Source organism: Giraffa tippelskirchi, chromosome 14 (genome assembly GCF_054371585.1).
Source record: "Giraffa tippelskirchi isolate mGirTip1 chromosome 14, T2T-mGirTip1v1.2.pri, whole genome shotgun sequence".
NCBI lineage: Eukaryota > Metazoa > Chordata > Mammalia > Artiodactyla > Giraffidae > Giraffa > Giraffa tippelskirchi.
The window spans coordinates 9,406,608-9,428,759 of record NC_137288.1 but is presented as its reverse complement, the minus strand read 5'-3'; the positions used below and the strand labels follow the sequence as shown (position 1 = coordinate 9,428,759).

General features: G+C 54.9%; 2 protein-coding genes and 1 long non-coding RNA gene across 3 annotated transcripts in view; 2 read left to right on the top strand and 1 right to left on the bottom strand.

Annotated features, from left to right (window-relative positions):
- The window catches only part of LOC145534150 (uncharacterized), a 694,441-nt gene that overhangs the window by 641,007 nt on the left and 31,282 nt on the right, over positions 1-22,152 (bottom strand). Inside the window, exons 5-6 of the long non-coding RNA XR_014074276.1 lie at positions 15,100-15,211; positions 7,457-7,568 (exon numbers count right to left, since the gene is read on the bottom strand). This is a non-coding gene — a long non-coding RNA (uncharacterized LOC145534150). The remainder of the gene's footprint in view (positions 1-7,456; positions 7,569-15,099; positions 15,212-22,152) is intronic.
- On the top strand, positions 354-5,424 carry LOC145533976 (uncharacterized). Its single transcript, XM_081561331.1, has 3 exons — positions 354-3,807; positions 4,207-4,519; positions 4,772-5,424. Exons 1-3 carry the CDS (start codon positions 3,571-3,573, stop codon positions 5,398-5,400), a joined length of 1,179 nt encoding a protein of 392 aa, XP_081417457.1. The 5' UTR covers positions 354-3,570; the 3' UTR covers positions 5,401-5,424.
- LOC145534023 (uncharacterized) lies at positions 15,638-21,476 on the top strand. Its single transcript, XM_081561389.1, has 3 exons — positions 15,638-19,097; positions 19,497-19,809; positions 20,062-21,476. Exons 1-3 carry the CDS (start codon positions 18,861-18,863, stop codon positions 20,688-20,690), a joined length of 1,179 nt encoding a protein of 392 aa, XP_081417515.1. The 5' UTR covers positions 15,638-18,860; the 3' UTR covers positions 20,691-21,476.

Sequence of the window (22,152 nt, the reverse complement as noted above, 5' to 3'; positions counted from 1 at the left end):
CCGGCCCCACCCCTTCCCCTACCCCAGCAGGACGACAGCTCGTCTTCCCCTGGCTTCCAACGGGAGGCCCGGCCCTGGGCCCCGATTGGGCACTGCCCCAGCCCGGAGCCAATCACAGTGGCCAGGGAGGTGGAACGCACCGATTGGCCAGGGCCAGGTCATGTGACCATACTCCCCAGGAAACTCAAATATTACCAAGGTTCCCTAAGAAACCAATGAACAGAATTATCCAGTAAAGGCAAACCGTGCTTTTTAATGAGGCCAATGTCACAGAAAAAAAAAAAAAAATGCTTCACAATGAACTGCTCAAGGAAGCTACTAAATAAACTTTCAGAAAAGTTTAGTAGTTTTTTTTTTTTTTTTAATAGGGTGACGGAGAGCTATACCTTTCCCGTCTATGTGAATTTAGGTTTAAACTAGATTTCCCTTGGCTATTATATAAGACAAAAAAACCCACATCCCCCCCTTTCACTCCCCCCCACCCCCAAAAAGTGTTTTAATCTATAGAATTTTTGTGTCCTCAGTTGTGTCTGATTCGCGGCAACTCACGAACTCTACACAGCCAGGCTCTTCCGTCCATGGAATTCAGGGCAATTTTTTCTGTCCCAGTAAATGCCCACCCTGGGTGATCCAAAGGCAAGGGCTCAGAGGCTCCTGAGAGACTAACTCCTTTCAGCTGAGCACAGAGCTGGCTCCTCACTGGGATGCCTGTGGCCTGGGGCTCCCTGAGGGGAGAGCAGCACTCGCCCCACCGTGTGGTCACTGCTGGAAGTGCAGGCTGCTCCTCACTCCCCCTTGACAGTGTCCCTGAGGGCAGAACAGTGTGAATCGAATCAAGGTGGAAATGCAAACTCCAATGCAACCAAACTCCCCACAAGGTCTCTAAAACCACTCAGGAACAGGGAATTGGAAACTGCAGGGGATGACAGGAATGGAGATGGAGACTTGACACCTTACACCGAGTTCACTTCCAGTTATCCCTAGACAAACTTTCCATGAAAACTTGTCACAAATCTCGAAGAACAATGAGCAGAAACCGGACACGTGCTTTGAGTCTTCACACACAAAACTAAAAGCCAGTCCACAAAAAAAAAAACCCAGAGAATACAGTGGACTTTGCAAAATCAAAGATATCTACTGTGGGAAAGACCTCATGACAAAAGCAAAAGACAGGTCATACATCGCCAGACGAATGAGTGGAAACACAAAGCTTATCAAGGATGTGTCTCCAAACAGACAAAGAACACCAACACAACAAGCCTGTGAAAACTAGGGAAAGGTCTGAAGGGACACCAGACTGAGGAAGACACACACAGAGGATCCCGGATGATGTCCAGCACTGAGGGCCTGAAGAAACAACAGTCTAGTTGCACCCCCTCAGGCCTGTGTGACCGTGGATGAGGCCTCTGTTTCCCGGTGGCTCTGAGAGATGGACAGGGAGGAAGGGGAAGAGAAGTCACTTGCATTTCTAATACTCACAGCAAAGTCTTCCAACGAGAAGGGAATTATCACCCCCACTGACAATGCCATTCACTGAAGTGATACCCACCAGTCCATCTAACCCAGAAGGGAAGGATGCACCTGTTCTCACAAAACGGCGAGAGATGGAAGAAGGAAGATCAAGCCCACACCAATCACTGGAAAGAGAAGCTGTGCTCAGGGCTTGAAAGAATTCCTATTGGGAAAATGATGTCACAGCCCCACAAGGCAATCCACAGCTTCGATGCTATTCCTCCCAAAATGCCAATGCATTTTCGCACCGAACAAAGAATTGCAAAAGGGGTACGGAGACAGAAAAGAGCCTAAACTGTCAATACAATCCGACGAAAAAGCCCCGATACGGACATCCAAGGTTGTGTGAAAGGAAATTAGACGACCAAACTAGGATCCTCAGGAGAGTATCGGAGAAGGCAATGGCGACCCACTCCAGTACTCTTGCCTGGAAAATGTCCTGGACGGAGGAGCCTGGTAGGCTGCAGGCCATGGGGTCACGCAGAGTCATACACGACTGAAGTGACTTAGCCGCAGCAGCAGCAGCAGGACAGTATGCTATTGGGAATACAACAACACACACAGATCCAGATCGATGGAATAAAGTGGAGGGTCCAGAAACAAACCCCAGCATCCATGGTCAACTCATCTCTGACACAGAAGGGGAGAATATCCAAATGGGAACAAGAAAGCCTCTTCAATCAATGTCCATGGGAAAACCAGACAGCTACATCTGAAGAACGCTATTGGTTTTGATCTCATACCACCTCAATATAGGGGGAAAACCTCACCCTAAAGACTGATGTCATGAGATAGCTAGAAAGAAGCGTAGGTCAAAGGCTCCTTAACATCAGAGTCTCCTTGCCATTTGCTGGGCGGAGGTCGAAATGGGTCTCTTCAAGTAAGGCAAAGAGGTACACGAAGTACACCCATGGGTTTCCATCCAATGGAACCTCTTCACAACAGAGAAGCTAAGCATTCACAAATGCAAAAGATAGGAAACAGAACATGAGAGACTCCTTGCAAGTGGTGTATCTGAGAAGGGGTTCATATGGAAAGAGACGAAGAATGCACAGCACTCAGATTCCAAGAAACAACACCACCACCACCCTTGACCCTTCCCCCATGACCAACTCCGACCTAAAGCCTTTCTCTCCCTCTAACCTATCCCTAAAACATAACCCTCATCTAATCATATACATGTGCATCCCTAGCATCCATCCATCCACACACGAGAGAGAAAGAGGAAGACACAGACGGAACTGAGAAAGGAAAAGAGAGGGACACAGCCAGAGAGAGACACGGAACCAAAGAGAGGAAAGGAGTCGACGGTCCAGACTTTTCCTCAATCTGCCTCGAAGGTAGAAGCAATGACAGCGCCCTTCCACCCCAGAAGGGGGAAAAGGACGGAAGGTTTGGAGAGGAAAAGACAAGAACGCAGGGAGCCACTAGAAGCTCAGCCACCCGCAGAAGCCGAGCTGGGACACTTGAACAGAATCTCAATGGAAACAGAGGAGCAGAAAGTTGGCTACTCTTTTCTATAAGAGAGGGAGACCTTCGAGTCTTCCTTTCGGTCCTCCAACTTGGATGCGGGGTCTCAAAACAGTCAGGAGGGGGAGTGCCTTTTCCTGGGTACCACGGCACATCCAGGCCTCGTTCTGCCCCATTCTGTGCTGTGTCAGCCCTGGATGGAATCTTTCTTTCTGAAGTCTCAGCGCACAAGCTCCACGTGATATCGGCCCCAGGTGGAAAGGCATGGAGCTGCTCGTAGGCCGACAGACCTAGGAAGCAGATGGGAGAATGACCACCACTCTGCAGATGGAGAGACTGGGGCAACCCTGAGGGGCATATGCTTGTCCAGGGCCACACCACTTATGAGAAGAAGGAGCCTGGTCTGAGAGCAGTGGGGTCCTCGGAGCTCAGGCCCTGGCTGAACCCAGGCCTCCCCAGGGCTGTGGGCTGGGCTGTGTGGGTGTCACTGTGCCTGCACATGGCCTAAGGGGGGTGGTCGAGCAGTCAGAAACCCAGAGATTCCCTTGGGAAGTTTTGGGGAAGGGACCTCAGCACGAACCCCAGGAGATGATGTCACCTGCCGGCAACAGAACCCAACAGAACCCGCAGCCCGGGTATCCAGGCCTCCAGAGCGGAGAGGAGCCCCCAGCCAGTTCACTGGCTGCCAGGATGTTCTGCTGTTTGCCCCTGCCCAGAGGCCGGGGCCTCAGGAGTGCTCACAGGCAGTGTGCGCGGGCACCCTGTCGACGTTGGCTCAGGACACCCCCGAGAGGCCTCTGGCCCTTTGCCCGGAGAAACAGAAAGGTAACACGGGGAGCCCCAGGACGGACCAGGCCGCCTCTCCCATGCCACCCGGAAACACCGGGTCCTTTGCCTGTGTGTGTGGATGCGGGTTTCTTGGGGTGTGTCTCCCTCAAGGAAGCCCAGGCGGATGTGGGGTCAGAAGCCTGCGGACAAGTTGTGTCCACACCCCAGGGGAGAGCAGGCTGGGCGGGATGGGGAGAGTGCGGGCAGCGGCGGCCGCCCAGGCGGACCTCACACCCTCAGGTGGGTCTCTTTCCTCCCGGGTGGGGATCTGAGCAGACACACGTCTCTGACCCTTCTGGGAAGAGAAGTTCGAGCAGGCAGAAGCAGCGGCTCCACTGCCCAGGCCCAGCTCGGAAAACTCCTAGCATGGCTGGCTGACGGTCACTGTCGTTGCAGAGCTTCCCACGTGATGAGGCCGAGGACGGGGACACCCCATCCACCTCCCGGAGGGAGGGGTCGGAGCACCACCCCCCCGCCCGTGAGGCCCAGTGCAGGCTCCAGGTGAGCGTGCCCACGGAGGCATCAGCCCCACCAGGGGAGAAGCGGAGGCGGGGAAGGCCTGCTGCCGAGACACCGCCCAGGATACACCCGGCGGCCCAGTCTGAGGCTGCCACGGAGCTCAGCACACCCGGCTCCGACCCAGAGTCCCGAGAACCCCGGCCTCTGAGGCAGCAGGAGGACCTGGAGCCCAGCACGCCAGAGCACAGAGGTGAGGACGCTGGGGCTGGTGCACGGGAGTGTGTGGGGAGGGGGTGCTGAGCTACACAGGGACGAGTCCCCGAAAGCTGCTGCTGGGCCTGCAGCAAGCGCTGGCCTCACACCCCCCGCCCCCCATCTTGCACACTTCAGTCCCAAAAGACATCCGACGCTGGGTAGTCTTTGGGAATCTCTTGGAAGCTTTCTGTCCCGGGAGACGCACATGCCAAGGCTGGCCTGTGGGCAAACTTTGCTTCTCCCCCAGCTCTAGCACTGGCCTCCAACTGGAACCAGGCTCCGCTTCCCAGACCTGTCCCTACAGAGGTGCTGGCTCCAGGTGCAGGACCCAGGGATCCACCGAGGGCAGATGGAGAACCGAGACTTGCCCTCGCAGAGACACCAGGCCAGCTGGGTACTGGCCAGCACACCGGGCAGATCGGATCTCCATGCCTGCAGGACCCCCAGCCCCAGGCACTGATGTCCCACCCCCTCAGCCAGAACCTCCACCTCCACGTGCACCTCTACCTGCTCGGGCTCTGGCAGGAGAACCCGAGGCAGAGGAGGAGTCACCGCCTCGGCAGGGAGAGCCTGCCCTGGCTCCCGCGCAACACCCAGACGCCCACGATGACTCACCCACCCCTGCAGGGAGAACGAGCCCCCGCTCTGGACAGACACCCAGAGCCCTTGCCGGAAACACCACGTCCAGGGGAGCGGTCGGCTCTGCAGCCTCCATCCCCGTCTGCTCACCGTGGACGCTGGCAACTCGGTCTGCCCCCAGGGGACATGGAGTTCCTTTCCCCTGAACTGCTTTGCATTTGGTTTGTTTCCACCTTTCTGGTGATGTTTTATTTTTTGTATGGTTTCCTGTACTTTTGTTGGTTAAGTTGGGATTAGTAAACTTTTTCATCATTGTTGCAATTTGGGAACACTGTTGTGTAACTCTGGTGATACTGTGTTACCATCACCACTTTGTAGTTTCAGACCCGTTTGATCTTTATGCCCCACCCCCCAACAAAGCCTGGATTCAAGGCAAGCACGCCCTGTTCATCCCTTCCCCCGATCCTGAACACAATTTCATCCTTTCTTTGTGCATTCCTTCCTATATTCTTGGTGTCCCCAATCAATGACTCTCAGTGAAATGACTGAAGGAGTGTTTTTTGGACTCTCCAACTACTGTAAGACTCCATTGGAGAGTTCTCATTTTTATGTCATTTGAACTAGCCTTTGATATCTGAAAGGACGGTGTACGTCCTTTCAAGATACCATGTGCCAAACGAAGCCCTTTTGGCAACTGCCATCATTATCTCCAGGCAGGCATTGCTGTGTCAAGGGTGACATCTCAGCCAGAAGGCAGAGGCTGAGCTCGTCTTGTTGCACCAGCTCCCAAAAGAAGCCAAGAAAGGGAGCTGGAACAACAAACCACCCCAACACCCAGGAAAGCGTTCTTCATGACAGAAGGCTAGAAAATGACCCAACATCCTTGTGGCCCAGAACCCCTCTAGAAAATCACTGTTCCATAAAAAAGAGAAACACATGGGAAGTTCCAAGGAGAGGCAATGCCCATGGCCCGTGTACTTGAGAGACGGCCTGACCGCTCCGGGGAAGACACGCACCGACGGAACCCCTTGGGAAACAGCAGTGATAGTCCTCACCGTCGTAAGGGTTTCCTCTGGGGACAACCTGCCCGGGGCACCACACGAGGGAGCAGACCGGCTTCTCTTCCTCTGCCCCCACACCATTCACTCATGAAGGCAGCTCAGGTGTTCTCACGCCCTGCCTGCCTGCCTGCCTGGCTCATCCGTGAGCTGTGACCACCTACAGGGCAGGACTCCACCTTCTCCTCTCTGTGTACCGTGAATCTGCACACAGTGGGCTTGCAGAACCTTAGGAGACTTGAGCCATTCCCACTCGAGCCAGAACCCTCCCCAGGAAGGAAAACAGCTGTGGAGTCATTTTGGCCCCAGCACTGGTTCGAAAGCCTGGCGCCTCCTACAGCCTCTACGGTGTGAAGAGGGAGGTCCCTTCTGACAGAGCTTTCCGGGTCTCAGATCTAAGCTGTTGTTTCACTGTCAGCTGTGTCTCTTCCGTTGCAGCCAGGTGGGCCACGCTGCTCCAAAGGAGCTCACAAGCTGAGTTTCAAGGGAGGTATAGAGAGGACAGGGATGGCTACAACGTACTGCAAACTGAGTGAGGGTCCCCACAATCCTCAGCAAAGGTCTGTGGTGTGCAAGTGGGGAGTAGAGGGCCCCCAAGTTCCAAAGGAAGGGAGGTAGTCGGGAGCTAAAGCCCTTGGCCGCTGTGGTAGTAGCTGCAGATGGCAGCTCGTCCACAGTGCACTTCGAATGAGGTCATATGAGCGGGACTCTGGAAATGGCTCCGAAATCGGGAGAAAGGGGTCAGGGTATGTGGGAATCCGGCGGGGGTGGGGGGTGGATGAAGGAAGGTGTCCCTCCTCTCTCCAGTGCAATTTGGTTTGGTGAGTCTCAAAGCTACCAGATGGCACTTCCCAAGTCAGGCCCCCGCAGGAATCAGGGTGGGCTGCGTGCCTCGGCCCCTGCCACAGGGACAAGCCACACCAGTGGCCTCCCTGAGCTCCAATGGCCGGATCTGGGGGTTCTGTCTGGGTGCACACCTCCTTGCTGTGGCCAAGTTCCCCCCTTCTCTGAGCACCAGCTTCATCCTCTCGAATGAGGACATCGATTGCTACCTTGGCACGTTACTCTCTTCATCCTGTGAAGACTCATTAGGCTTATCCTACAATTACTAGCTGGCCCGAAGAGATATCTCCTGAATCCAGATTAAGCTGGAGTCTCCCAGGCTCATCTGGCATGTCTTCCCTGAAGTCTGCCAAAACCCACACCCTTGCATTTCCAGGGACTCCCCTTAGCCAGCTGGGCAGAAAACCCAGCATGGTTCAAACAAGCTGACAGACAAGCGGGAGAGGACTCACGGGCAGATGGCTTCCCTCAGGTCTCGGGTGGAGCTCTGGGACCACAGCAGCAACGGGCCATCCCAGGCCCTGGGCTCAGCAGCGCCCTCATTCTCAGGCCGGCGGCTCTGCCCTGAGGGGAGCAGGAAGGTCACCAACTGCCGCAGGCGGGCCTCACGCCCCTCCCACTGCTGGAGCCTGACCTCCCCCGGCCCCACCCCTTCCCCTACCCCAGCAGGACGACAGCTCGTCTTCCCCTGGCTTCCAACGGGAGGCCCGGCCCTGGGCCCCGATTGGGCACTGCCCCAGCCCGGAGCCAATCACAGTGGCCAGGGAGGTGGAACGCACCGATTGGCCAGGGCCAGGTCATGTGACCATACTCCCCAGGAAACTCAAATATTACCAAGGTTCCCTAAGAAACCAATGAACAGAATTATCCAGTAAAGGCAAACCGTGCTTTTTAATGAGGCCAATGTCACAGAAAAAAAAAAAAAATGCTTCACAATGAACTGCTCAAGGAAGCTACTAAATAAACTTTCAGAAAAGTTTAGTAGTTTTTTTTTTTTTTTTTAATAGGGTGACGGAGAGCTATACCTTTCCCGTCTATGTGAATTTAGGTTTAAACTAGATTTCCCTTGGCTATTATATAAGACAAAAAAACCCACATCCCCCCCTTTCACTCCCCCCCACCCCCAAAAAGTGTTTTAATCTATAGAATTTTTGTGTCCTCAGTTGTGTCTGATTCGCGGCAACTCACGAACTCTACACAGCCAGGCTCTTCCGTCCATGGAATTCAGGGCAATTTTTTCTGTCCCAGTAAATGCCCACCCTGGGTGATCCAAAGGCAAGGGCTCAGAGGCTCCTGAGAGACTAACTCCTTTCAGCTGAGCACAGAGCTGGCTCCTCACTGGGATGCCTGTGGCCTGGGGCTCCCAGAGGGGAGAGCAGCACTCGCCCCACCGTGTGGTCACTGCTGGAAGTGCAGGCTGCTCCTCACTCCCCCTTGACAGTGTCCCTGAGGGCAGAACAGTGTGAATCGAATCAAGGTGGAAATGCAAACTCCAATGCAACCAAACTCCCCACAAGGTCTCTAAAACCACTCAGGAACAGGGAATTGGAAACTGCAGGGGATGACAGGAATGGAGATGGAGACTTGACACCTTACACCGAGTTCACTTCCAGTTATCCCTAGACAAACTTTCCATGAAAACTTGTCACAAATCTCGAAGAACAATGAGCAGAAACCGGACACGTGCTTTGAGTCTTCACACACAAAACTAAAAGCCAGTCCACAAAAAAAAAAACCCAGAGAATACAGTGGACTTTGCAAAATCAAAGATATCTACTGTGGGAAAGACCTCATGACAAAAGCAAAAGACAGGTCATACATCGCCAGACGAATGAGTGGAAACACAAAGCTTATCAAGGATGTGTCTCCAAACAGACAAAGAACACCAACACAACAAGCCTGTGAAAACTAGGGAAAGGTCTGAAGGGACACCAGACTGAGGAAGACACACACAGAGGATCCCGGATGATGTCCAGCACTGAGGGCCTGAAGAAACAACAGTCTAGTTGCACCCCCTCAGGCCTGTGTGACCGTGGATGAGGCCTCTGTTTCCCGGTGGCTCTGAGAGATGGACAGGGAGGAAGGGGAAGAGAAGTCACTTGCATTTCTAATACTCACAGCAAAGTCTTCCAACGAGAAGGGAATTATCACCCCCACTGACAATGCCATTCACTGAAGTGATACCCACCAGTCCATCTAACCCAGAAGGGAAGGATGGACCTGTTCTCACAAAACGGCGAGAGATGGAAGAAGGAAGATCAAGCCCACACCAATCACTGGAAAGAGAAGCTGTGCTCAGGGCTTGAAAGAATTCCTATTGGGAAAATGATGTCACAGCCCCACAAGGCAATCCACAGCTTCGATGCTATTCCTCCCAAAATGCCAATGCATTTTCGCACCGAACAAAGAATTGCAAAAGGGGTACGGAGACAGAAAAGAGCCTAAACTGTCAATACAATCCGACGAAAAAGCCCCGATACGGACATCCAAGGTTGTGTGAAAGGAAATTAGACGACCAAACTAGGATCCTCAGGAGAGTATCGGAGAAGGCAATGGCGACCCACTCCAGTACTCTTGCCTGGAAAATGTCCTGGACGGAGGAGCCTGGTAGGCTGCAGGCCATGGGGTCACGCAGAGTCAGACACGACTGAAGTGACTTAGCCACAGCAGCAGCAGCAGGACCGTATGCTATTGGGAATACAACAACACACACAGATCCAGATCGATGGAATAAAGTGGAGGGTCCAGAAACAAACCCCAGCATCCATGGTCAACTCATCTCTGACACAGAAGGGGAGAATATCCAAATGGGAACAAGAAAGCCTCTTCAATCAATGTCCATGGGAAAACCAGACAGCTACATCTGAAGAACGCTATTGGTTTTGATCTCATACCACCTCAATATAGGGGGAAAACCTCACCCTAAAGACTGATGTCATGAGATAGCTAGAAAGAAGCGTAGGTCAAAGGCTCCTTAACATCAGAGTCTCCTTGCCATTTGCTGGGCGGAGGTCGAAATGGGTCTCTTCAAGTAAGGCAAAGAGGTACACGAAGTACACCCATGGGTTTCCATCCAATGGAACCTCTTCACAACAGAGAAGCTAAGCATTCACAAATGCAAAAGATAGGAAACAGAACATGAGAGACTCCTTGCAAGTGGTGTATCTGAGAAGGGGTTCATATGGAAAGAGACGAAGAATGCACAGCACTCAGATTCCAAGAAACAACACCACCACCACCCTTGACCCTTCCCCCATGACCAACTCCGACCTAAAGCCTTTCTCTCCCTCTAACCTATCCCTAAAACATAACCCTCATCTAATCATATACATGTGCATCCCTAGCATCCATCCATCCACACACGAGAGAGAAAGAGGAAGACACAGACGGAACTGAGAAAGGAAAAGAGAGGGACACAGCCAGAGAGAGACACGGAACCAAAGAGAGGAAAGGAGTCGACGGTCCAGACTTTTCCTCAATCTGCCTCGAAGGTAGAAGCAATGACAGCGCCCTTCCACCCCAGAAGGGGGAAAAGGACGGAAGGTTTGGAGAGGAAAAGACAAGAACGCAGGGAGCCACTAGAAGCTCAGCCACCCGCAGAAGCCGAGCTGGGACACTTGAACAGAATCTCAATGGAAACAGAGGAGCAGAAAGTTGGCTACTCTTTTCTATAAGAGAGGGAGACCTTCGAGTCTTCCTTTCGGTCCTCCAACTTGGATGCGGGGTCTCAAAACAGTCAGGAGGGGGAGTGCCTTTTCCTGGGTACCACGGCACATCCAGGCCTCGTTCTGCCCCATTCTGTGCTGTGTCAGCCCTGGATGGAATCTTTCTTTCTGAAGTCTCAGCGCACAAGCTCCACGTGATATCGGCCCCAGGTGGAAAGGCATGGAGCTGCTCGTAGGCCGACAGACCTAGGAAGCAGATGGGAGAATGACCACCACTCTGCAGATGGAGAGACTGGGGCAACCCTGAGGGGCATATGCTTGTCCAGGGCCACACCACTTATGAGAAGAAGGAGCCTGGTCTGAGAGCAGTGGGGTCCTCGGAGCTCAGGCCCTGGCTGAACCCAGGCCTCCCCAGGGCTGTGGGCTGGGCTGTGTGGGTGTCACTGTGCCTGCACATGGCCTAAGGGGGGTGGTCGAGCAGTCAGAAACCCAGAGATTCCCTTGGGAAGTTTTGGGGAAGGGACCTCAGCACGAACCCCAGGAGATGATGTCACCTGCCGGCAACAGAACCCAACAGAACCCGCAGCCCGGGTATCCAGGCCTCCAGAGCGGAGAGGAGCCCCCAGCCAGTTCACTGGCTGCCAGGATGTTCTGCTGTTTGCCCCTGCCCAGAGGCCGGGGCCTCAGGAGTGCTCACAGGCAGTGTGCGCGGGCACCCTGTCAACGTTGGCTCAGGACACCCCCGAGAGGCCTCTGGCCCTTTGCCCGGAGAAAGAGAAAGGTAACACGGGGAGCCCCAGGACGGACCAGGCCGCCTCTCCCATGCCACCCGGAAACACCGGGTCCTTTGCCTGTGTGTGTGGATGCGGGTTTCTTGGGGTGTGTCTCCCTCAAGGAAGCCCAGGCGGATGTGGGGTCAGAAGCCTGCGGACAAGTTGTGTCCACACCCCAGGGGAGAGCAGGCTGGGCGGGATGGGGAGAGTGCGGGCAGCGGCGGCCGCCCAGGCGGACCTCACACCCTCAGGTGGGTCTCTTTCCTCCCGGGTGGGGATCTGAGCAGACACACGTCTCTGACCCTTCTGGGAAGAGAAGTTCGAGCAGGCAGAAGCAGCGGCTCCACTGCCCAGGCCCAGCTCGGAAAACTCCTAGCATGGCTGGCTGACAGTCACTGTCGTTGCAGAGCTTCCCACGTGATGAGGCCGAGGACGGGGACACCCCATCCACCTCCCGGAGGGAGGGGTCGGAGCACCACCCCCCCGCCCGTGAGGCCCAGTGCAGGCTCCAGGTGAGCGTGCCCACGGAGGCATCAGCCCCACCGGGGGAGAAGCGGAGGCGGGGAAGGCCTGCTGCCGAGACACCGCCCAGGATACACCCGGCGGCCCAGTCTGAGGCTGCCACGGAGCTCAGCACACCTGGCTCCGACCCAGAGTCCCGAGAACCCCGGCCTCTGAGGCAGCAGGAGGACCTGGAGCCCAGCACGCCAGAGCACAGAGGTGAGGACGCTGGGGCTGGTGCACGGGAGTGTGTGGGGAGGGGGTGCTGAGCTACACAGGGACGAGTCCCCGAAAGCTGCTGCTGGGCCTGCAGCAAGCGCTGGCCTCACACCCCCCGCCCCCCATCTTGCACACTTCAGTCCCAAAAGACATCCGACGCTGGGTAGTCTTTGGGAATCTCTTGGAAGCTTTCTGTCCCGGGAGACGCACATGCCAAGGCTGGCCTGTGGGCAAACTTTGCTTCTCCCCCAGCTCTAGCACTGGCCTCCAACTGGAACCAGGCTCCGCTTCCCAGACCTGTCCCTACAGAGGTGCTGGCTCCAGGTGCAGGACCCAGGGATCCACCGAGGGCAGATGGAGAACCGAGACTTGCCCTCGCAGAGACACCAGGCCAGCTGGGTACTGGCCAGCACACCGGGCAGATCGGATCTCCATGCCTGCAGGACCCCCAGCCCCAGGCACTGATGTCCCACCCCCTCAGCCAGAACCTCCACCTCCACGTGCACCTCTACCTGCTCGGGCTCTGGCAGGAGAACCCGAGGCAGAGGAGGAGTCACCGCCTCGGCAGGGAGAGCCTGCCCTGGCTCCCGCGCAACACCCAGACGCCCACGATGACTCACCCACCCCTGCAGGGAGAACGAGCCCCCGCTCTGGACAGACACCCAGAGCCCTTGCCGGAAACACCACGTCCAGGGGAGCGGTCGGCTCTGCAGCCTCCATCCCCGTCTGCTCACCGTGGACGCTGGCAACTCGGTCTGCCCCCAGGGGACATGGAGTTCCTTTCCCCTGAACTGCTTTGCATTTGGTTTGTTTCCACCTTTCTGGTGATGTTTTATTTTTTGTATGGTTTCCTGTACTTTTGTTGGTTAAGTTGGGATTAGTAAACTTTTTCATCATTGTTGCAATTTGGGAACACTGTTGTGTAACTCTGGTGATACTGTGTTACCATCACCACTTTGTAGTTTCAGACCCGTTTGATCTTTATGCCCCACCCCCCAACAAAGCCTGGATTCAAGGCAAGCACGCCCTGTTCATCCCTTCCCCCGATCCTGAACACAATTTCATCCTTTCTTTGTGCATTCCTTCCTATATTCTTGGTGTCCCCAATCAATGACTCTCAGTGAAATGACTGAAGGAGTGTTTTTTGGACTCTCCAACTACTGTAAGACTCCATTGGAGAGTTCTCATTTTTATGTCATTTGAACTAGCCTTTGATATCTGAAAGGACGGTGTACGTCCTTTCAAGATACCATGTGCCAAACGAAGCCCTTTTGGCAACTGTCATCATTATCTCCAGGCAGGCATTGCTGTGTCAAGGGTGACATCTCAGCCAGAAGGCAGAGGCTGAGCTCGTCTTGTTGCACCAGCTCCCAAAAGAAGCCAAGAAAGGGAGCTGGAACAACAAACCACCCCAACACCCAGGAAAGCGTTCTTCATGACAGAAGGCTAGAAAATGACCCAACATCCTTGTGGCCCAGAACCCCTCTAGAAAATCACTGTTCCATAAAAAAGAGAAACACATGGGAAGTTCCAAGGAGAGGCAATGCCCATGGCCCGTGTACTTGAGAGACGGCCTGACCGCTCCGGGGAAGACACGCACCGACGGAACCCCTTGGGAAACAGCAGTGATAGTCCTCACCGTCGTAAGGGTTTCCTCTGGGGACAACCTGCCCGGGGCACCACACGAGGGAGCAGACCGGCTTCTCTTCCTCTGCCCCCACACCATTCACTCATGAAGGCAGCTCAGGTGTTCTCATGCCCTGCCTGCCTGCCTGCCTGGCTCATCCGTGAGCTGTGACCACCTACAGGGCAGGACTCCACCTTCTCCTCTCTGTGTACCGTGAATCTGCACACAGTGGGCTTGCAGAAGCTTAGGAGACTTGAGCCATTCCCACTCGAGCCAGAACCCTCCCCAGGAAGGAAAACAGCTGTGGAGTCATTTTGGCCCCAGCACTGGTTCGAAAGCCTGGCGCCTCCTACAGCCTCTACGGTGTGAAGAGGGAGGTCCCTTCTGACAGAGCTTTCCGGGTCTCAGATCTAAGCTGTTGTTTCACTGTCAGCTGTGTCTCTTCCGTTGCAGCCAGGTGGGCCACGCTGCTCCAAAGGAGCTCACAAGCTGAGTTTCAAGGGAGGTATAGAGAGGACAGGGATGGCTACAACGTACTGCAAACTGAGTGAGGGTCCCCACAATCCTCAGCAAAGGTCTGTGGTGTGCAAGTGGGGAGTAGAGGGCCCCCAAGTTCCAAAGGAAGGGAGGTAGTCGGGAGCTAAAGCCCTTGGCCGCTGTGGTAGTAGCTGCAGATGGCAGCTCGTCCACAGTGCACTTCGAATGAGGTCATATGAGCGGGACTCTGGAAATGGCTCCGAAATCGGGAGAAAGGGGTCAGGGTATGTGGGAATCCGGCGGGGGTGGGGGGTGGATGAAGGAAGGTGTCCCTCCTCTCTCCAGTGCAGTTTGGTTTGGTGAGTCTCAAAGCTACCAGATGGCACTTCCCAAGTCAGGCCCCCGCAGGAATCAGGGTGGGCTGCGTGCCTCGGCCCCTGCCACAGGGACAAGCCACACCAGTGGCCTCCCTGAGCTCCAATGGCCGGATCTGGGGGTTCTGTCTGGGTGCACACCTCCTTGCTGTGGCCAAGTTCCCCCCTTCTCTGAGCACCAGCTTCATCCTCTCGAATGAGGACATCGATTGCTACCTTGGCACGTTACTCTCTTCATCCTGTGAAGACTCATTAGGCTTATCCTACAATTACTAGCTGGCCCGAAGAGATATCTCCTGAATCCAGATTAAGCTGGAGTCTCCCAGGCTCATCTGGCATGTCTTCCCTGAAGTCTGCCAAAACCCACACCCTTGCATTTCCAGGGACTCCCCTTAGCCAGCTGGGCAGAAAACCCAGCATGGTTCAAACAAGCTGACAGACAAGCGGGAGAGGACTCACGGGCAGACGGCTTCCCTCAGGTCTCGGGTGGAGCTCTGGGACCACAGCAGCAACGGGCCATCCCAGGCCCTGGGCTCAGCAGCGCCCTCATTCTCAGGCCGGCGGCTCTGCCCTGAGGGGAGCAGGAAGGTCACCAACTGCCGCAGGCGGGCCTCACGCCCCTCCCACTGCTGGAGCCTGACCTCCCCCGGCCCCACCCCTTCCCCTACCCCAGCAGGACGACAGCTCGTCTTCCCCTGGCTTCCAACGGGAGGCCCGGCCCTGGGCCCCGATTGGGCACTGCCCCAGCCCGGAGCCAATCACAGTGGCCAGGGAGGTGGAACGCACCGATTGGCCAGGGCCAGGTCATGTGACCATACTCCCCAGGAAACTCAAATATTACCAAGGTTCCCTAAGAAACCAATGAACAGAATTATCCAGTAAAGGCAAACCGTGCTTTTTAATGAGGCCAATGTCACAGAAAAAAAAAAAAATCCTTCACAATGAACTGCTCAAGGAAGCTACTAAATAAACTTTCAGAAAAGTTTAGTAGTTTTTTTTTTTTTTTTTTTTAATAGGGTGACGGAGAGCTATACCTTTCCCGTCTATGTGAATTTAGGTTTAAACTAGATTTCCCTTGGCTATTATATAAGACAAAAAAACCCACATCCCCCCCTTTCACTCCCCCCCAACCCCAAAAAGTGTTTTAATCTATAGAATTTTTGTGTCCTCAGTTGTGTCTGATTCGCGGCAACTCACGAACTCTACACAGCCAGGCTCTTCCGTCCATGGAATTCAGGGCAATTTTTTCTGTCCCAGTAAATGCCCACCCTGGGTGATCCAAAGGCAAGGGCTCAGAGGCTCCTGAGAGACTAACTCCTTTCAGCTGAGCACAGAGCTGGCTCCTCACTGGGATGCCTGTGGCCTGGGGCTCCCTGAGGGGAGAGCAGCACTCGCCCCACCGTGTGGTCACTGCTGGAAGTGCAGGCTGCTCCTCACTCCCCCTTGACAGTGTCCCTGAGGGCAGAACAGTGTGAATCGAATCAAGGTGGAAATGCAAACTCCAATGCAACCAAACTCCCCACAAGGTCTCTAAGACCACTCAGGAACAGGGAATTGGAAACTGCAGGGGATGACAGGAAAGGAGATGGAGACTTGACACCTTACACCGAGTTCACTTCCAGTTATCCCTAGACAAACTTTCCATGAAAACTTGCCACAAATCTCGAAGAACAATGAGCAGAAACCGGACACGTGCTTTGAGTCTTCACACACAAAACTAAAAGCCAGTCCACAAAAAAACAAAAACCCAGAGAATACAGTGGACTTTGCAAAATCAAAGATATCTACTGTGGGAAAGACCTCATGACAAAAGCAAAAGACAGGTCATACATCGCCAGACGAATGAGTGGAAACACAAAGCTTATCAAGGATGTGTCTCCAAACAGACAAAGAACACCAACACAACAAGCCTGTGAAAACTAGGGAAAGGTCTGAAGGGACACCAGACTGAGGAAGACACACACAGAGGATCCCGGATGATGTCCAGCACTGAGGGCCTGAAGAAACAACAGTCTAGTTGCACCCCCTCAGGCCTGTGTGACCGTGGATGAGGCCTCTGTTTCCCGGTGGCTCTGAGAGATGGACAGGGAGGAAGGGGAAGAGAAGTCACTTGCATTTCTAATACTCACAGCAAAGTCTTCCAACGAGAAGGGAATTATCACCCCCACTGACAATGCCATTCACTGAAGTGATACCCACCAGTCCATCTAACCCAGAAGGGAAGGATGGACCTGTTCTCACAAAACGGCGAGAGATGGAAGAAGGAAGATCAAGCCCACACCAATCACTGGAAAGAGAAGCTGTGCTCAGGGCTTGAAAGAATTCCTATTGGGAAAATGATGTCACAGCCCCACAAGGCAATCCACCGCTTCGATGCTATTCCTCCCAAAATGCCAATGCATTTTCGCACCGAACAAAGAATTGCAAAAGGGGTACGGAGACAGAAAAGAGCCTAAACTGTCAATACAATCCGACGAAAAAGCCCCGATACGGACATCCAAGGTTGTGTGAAAGGAAATTAGACGACCAAACTAGGATCCTCAGGAGAGTATCGGAGAAGGCAATGGCGACCCACTCCAGTACTCTTGCCTGGAAAATGTCCTGGACGGAGGAGCCTGGTAGGCTGCAGGCCATGGGGTCACGCAGAGTCAGACACGACTGAAGTGACTTAGCCGCAGCAGCAGCAGCAGGACAGTATGCTATTGGGAATACAACAACACACACAGATCCAGATCGATGGAATAAAGTGGAGGGTCCAGAAACAAACCCCAGCATCCATGGTCAACTCATCTCTGACACAGAAGGGGAGAATATCCAAATGGGAACAAGAAAGCCTCTTCAATCAATGTCCATGGGAAAACCAGACAGCTACATCTGAAGAACGCTATTGGTTTTGATCTCATACCACCTCAATATAGGGGGAAAACCTCACCCTAAAGACTGATGTCATGAGATAGCTAGAAAGAAGCGTAGGTCAAAGGCTCCTTAACATCAGAGTCTCCTTGCCATTTGCTGGGCGGAGGTCGAAATGGGTCTCTTCAAGTAAGGCAAAGAGGTACACGAAGTACACCCATGGGTTTCCATCCAATGGAACCTCTTCACAACAGAGAAGCTAAGCATTCACAAATGCAAAAGATAGGAAACAGAACATGAGAGACTCCTTGCAAGTGGTGTATCTGAGAAGGGGTTCATATGGAAAGAGACGAAGAATGCACAGCACTCAGATTCCAAGAAACAACACCACCACCACCCTTGACCCTTCCCCCATGACCAACTCCGACCTAAAGCCTTTCTCTCCCTCTAACCTATCCCTAAAACATAACCCTCATCTAATCATATACATGTGCATCCCTAGCATCCATCCATCCACACACGAGAGAGAAAGAGGAAGACACAGACGGAACTGAGAAAGGAAAAGAGAGGGACACAGCCAGAGAGAGACACGGAACCAAAGAGAGGAAAGGAGTCGACGGTCCAGACTTTTCCTCAATCTGCCTCGAAGGTAGAAGCAATGACAGCGCCCTTCCACCCCAGAAGGGGGAAAAGGACGGAAGGTTTGGAGAGGAAAAGACAAGAACGCAGGGAGCCATTAGAAGCTCAGCCACCCGCAGAAGCCGAGCTGGGACACTTGAACAGAATCTCAATGGAAACAGAGGAGCAGAAAGTTGGCTACTCTTTTCTATAAGAGAGGGAGACCTTCGAGTCTTCCTTTCGGTCCTCCAACTTGGATGCGGGGTCTCAAAACAGTCAGGAGGGGGAGTGCCTTTTCCTGGGTACCACGGCACATCCAGGCCTCGTTCTGCCCCATTCTGTGCTGTGTCAGCCCTGGATGGAATCTTTCTTTCTGAAGTCTCAGCGCACAAGCTCCACGTGATATCGGCCCCAGGTGGAAAGGCATGGAGCTGCTCGTAGGCCGACAGACCTAGGAAGCAGATGGGAGAATGACCACCACTCTGCAGATGGAGAGACTGGGGCAACCCTGAGGGGCATATGCTTGTCCAGGGCCACACCACTTATGAGAAGAAGGAGCCTGGTCTGAGAGCAGTGGGGTCCTCGGAGCTCAGGCCCTGGCTGAACCCAGGCCTCCCCAGGGCTGTGGGCTGGGCTGTGTGGGTGTCACTGTGCCTGCACATGGCCTAAGGGGGGTGGTCGAGCAGTCAGAAACCCAGAGATTCCCTTGGGAAGTTTTGGGGAAGGGACCTCAGCACGAACCCCAGGAGATGATGTCACCTGCCGGCAACAGAACCCAACAGAACCCGCAGCCCGGGTATCCAGGCCTCCAGAGCGGAGAGGAGCCCCCAGCCAGTTCACTGGCTGCCAGGATGTTCTGCTGTTTGCCCCTGCCCAGAGGCCGGGGCCTCAGGAGTGCTCACAGGCAGTGTGCGCGGGCACCCTGTCGACGTTGGCTCAGGACACCCCCGAGAGGCCTCTGGCCCTTTGCCCGGAGAAACAGAAAGGTAACACGGGGAGCCCCAGGACAGACCAGGCCGCCTCTCCCATGCCACCCGGAAACACCGGGTCCTTTGCCTGTGTGTGTGGATGCGGGTTTCTTGGGGTGTGTCTCCCTCAAGGAAGCCCAGGCGGATGTGGGGTCAGAAGCCTGCGGACAAGTTGTGTCCACACCCCAGGGGAGAGCAGGCTGGGCGGGATGGGGAGAGTGCGGGCAGCGGCGGCCGCCCAGGCAGACCTCACACCCTCAGGTGGGTCTCTTTCCTCCCGGGTGGGGATCTGAGCAGACACACGTCTCTGACGCTTCTGGGAAGAGAAGTTCGAGCAGGCAGAAGCAGCGGCTCCACTGCCCAGGCCCAGCTCGGAAAACTCCTAGCATGGCTGGCTGACGGTCACTGTCGTTGCAGAGCTTCCCACGTGATGAGGCCGAGGACGGGGACACCCCATCCACCTCCCGGAGGGAGGGGTCGGAGCACCACCCCCCCGCCCGTGAGGCCCAGTGCAGGCTCCAGGTGAGCGTGCCCACGGAGGCATCAGCCCCACCGGGGGAGAAGCGGAGGCGGGGAAGGCCTGCTGCCGAGACACCGCCCAGGATACACCCGGCGGCCCAGTCTGAGGCTGCCACGGAGCTCAGCACACCCGGCTCCGACCCAGAGTCCCGAGAACCCCGGCCTCTGAGGCAGCAGGAGGACCTGGAGCCCAGCACGCCAGAGCACAGAGGTGAGGACGCTGGGGCTGGTGTACGGGAGTGTGTGGGGAGGGGGTGCTGAGCTACACAGGGACGAGTCCCCGAAAGCTGCTGCTGGGCCTGCAGCAAGCGCTGGCCTCACACCCCCCGCCCCCCATCTTGCACACTTCAGTCCCAAAAGACATCCGACGCTGGGTATTCTTTGGGAATCTCTTGGAAGCTTTCTGTCCCGGGAGACGCACATGCCAAGGCTGGCCTGTGGGCAAACTTGGCTTCTCCCCCAGCTCTAGCACTGGCCTCCAACTGGAACCAGGCTCCGCTTCCCAGACCTGTCCCTACAGAGGTGCTGGCTCCAGGTGCAGGACCCAGGGATCCACCGAGGGCAGATGGAGAACCGAGACTTGCCCTCGCAGAGACACCAGGCCAGCTGGGTACTGGCCAGCACACCGGGCAGATCGGATCTCCATGCCTGCAGGACCCCCAGCCCCAGGCACTGATGTCCCACCCCCTCAGCCAGAACCTCCACCTCCACGTGCACCTCTACCTGCTCGGGCTCTGGCAGGAGAACCCGAGGCAGAGGAGGAGTCACCGCCTCGGCAGGGAGAGCCTGCCCTGGCTCCCGCGCAACACCCAGACGCCCACGATGACTCACCCACCCCTGCAGGGAGAACGAGCCCCCGCTCTGGACAGACACCCAGAGCCCTTGCCGGAAACACCACGTCCAGGGGAGCGGTCGGCTCTGCAGCCTCCATCCCCGTCTGCTCACCGTGGAGGCTGGCAACTCGGTCTGCCCCCAGGGGACATGGAGTTCCTTTCCCCTGAACTGCTTTGCATTTGGTTTGTTTCTACCTTTCTGGTGATGTTTTATTTTTTGTATGGTTTCCTGTACTTTTGTTGGTTAAGTTGGGATTAGTAAACTTTTTCATCATTGTTGCAATTTGGGAACACTGTTGTGTAACTCTGGTGATACTGTGTTACCATCACCACTTTGTAGTTTCAGACCCGTTTGATCTTTATGCCCCACCCCCCAACAAAGCCTGGATTCAAGGCAAGCACGCCCTGTTCATCCCTTCCCCCGATCCTGAACACAATTTCATCCTTTCTTTGTGCATTCCTTCCTATATTCTTGGTGTCCCCAATCAATGACTCTCAGTGAAATGACTGACGGAGTGTTTTTTGGACTCTCCAACTACTGTAAGACTCTATTGGAGAGTTCTCATTTTTATGTCATTTGAACTAGCCTTTGATATCTGAAAGGACGGTGTACGTCCTTTCAAGATACCATGTGCCAAACGAAGCCCTTTTGGCAACTGCCATCATTATCTCCAGGCAGGCATTGCTGTGTCAAGGGTGACATCTCAGCCAGAAGGCAGAGGCTGAGCTCGTCTTGTTGCACCAGCTCCCAAAAGAAGCCAAGAAAGGGAGCTGGAACAACAAACCACCCCAACACCCAGGAAAGCGTTCTTCATGACAGAAGGCTAGAAAATGACCCAACATCCTTGTGGCCCAGAACCCCTCTAGAAAATCACTGTTCCATAAAAAAGAGAAACACATGGGAAGTTCCAAGGAGAGGCAATGCCCATGGCCCGTGTACTTGAGAGACGGCCTGACCGCTCCGGGGAAGACACGCACCGACGGAACCCCTTGGGAAACAGCAGCGATAGTCCTCACCGTCGTAAGGGTTTCCTCTGGGGACAACCTGCCCGGGGCACCACACGAGGGAGCAGACCGGCTTCTCTTCCTCTGCCCCCACACCATTCACTCATGAAGGCAGCTCAGGTGTTCTCATGCCCTGCCTGCCTGCCTGCCTGGCTCATCCGTGAGCTGTGACCACCTACAGGGCAGGACTCCACCTTCTCCTCTCTGTGTACCGTGAATCTGCACACAGTGGGCTTGCAGAAGCTTAGGAGACTTGAGCCATTCCCACTCGAGCCAGAACCCTCCCCAGGAAGGAAAACAGCTGTGGAGTCATTTTGGCCCCAGCACTGGTTCGAAAGCCTGGCGCCTCCTACAGCCTCTACGGTGTGAAGAGGGAGGTCCCTTCTGACAGAGCTTTCCGGGTCTCAGATCTAAGCTGTTGTTTCACTGTCAGCTGTGTCTCTTCCGTTGCAGCCAGGTGGGCCACGCTGCTCCAAAGGAGCTCACAAGCTGAGTTTCAAGGGAGGTATAGAGAGGACAGGGATGGCTACAACGTACTGCAAACTGAGTGAGGGTCCCCACAATCCTCAGCAAAGGTCTGTGGTGTGCAAGTGGGGAGTAGAGGGCCCCCAAGTTCCAAAGGAAGGGAGGTAGTCGGGAGCTAAAGCCCTTGGCCGCTGTGGTAGTAGCTGCAGATGGCAGCTCGTCCACAGTGCACTTCGAATGAGGTCATATGA

What these genes read in the sequence shown, in the direction of transcription:
- LOC145533976 (XM_081561331.1), top strand. Translation starts at nt 3,571, where the DNA reads ATGATGTCACCTGCCGGCAACAGAACCCAACAGAACCCGCAGCCCGGG. An exon ending in TTGCCCGGAGAAACAGAAAG is followed by an intron (nt 3,808 to 4,206) that starts GTAACACGGGGA and finishes CTGTCGTTGCAG; the next exon opens with AGCTTCCCACGTGATGAGGC. An exon ending in CAGCACGCCAGAGCACAGAG is followed by an intron (nt 4,520 to 4,771) that starts GTGAGGACGCTG and finishes CTTCTCCCCCAG; the next exon opens with CTCTAGCACTGGCCTCCAAC.
- LOC145534023 (XM_081561389.1), top strand. Translation starts at nt 18,861, where the DNA reads ATGATGTCACCTGCCGGCAACAGAACCCAACAGAACCCGCAGCCCGGG. An exon ending in TTGCCCGGAGAAACAGAAAG is followed by an intron (nt 19,098 to 19,496) that starts GTAACACGGGGA and finishes CTGTCGTTGCAG; the next exon opens with AGCTTCCCACGTGATGAGGC. An exon ending in CAGCACGCCAGAGCACAGAG is followed by an intron (nt 19,810 to 20,061) that starts GTGAGGACGCTG and finishes CTTCTCCCCCAG; the next exon opens with CTCTAGCACTGGCCTCCAAC.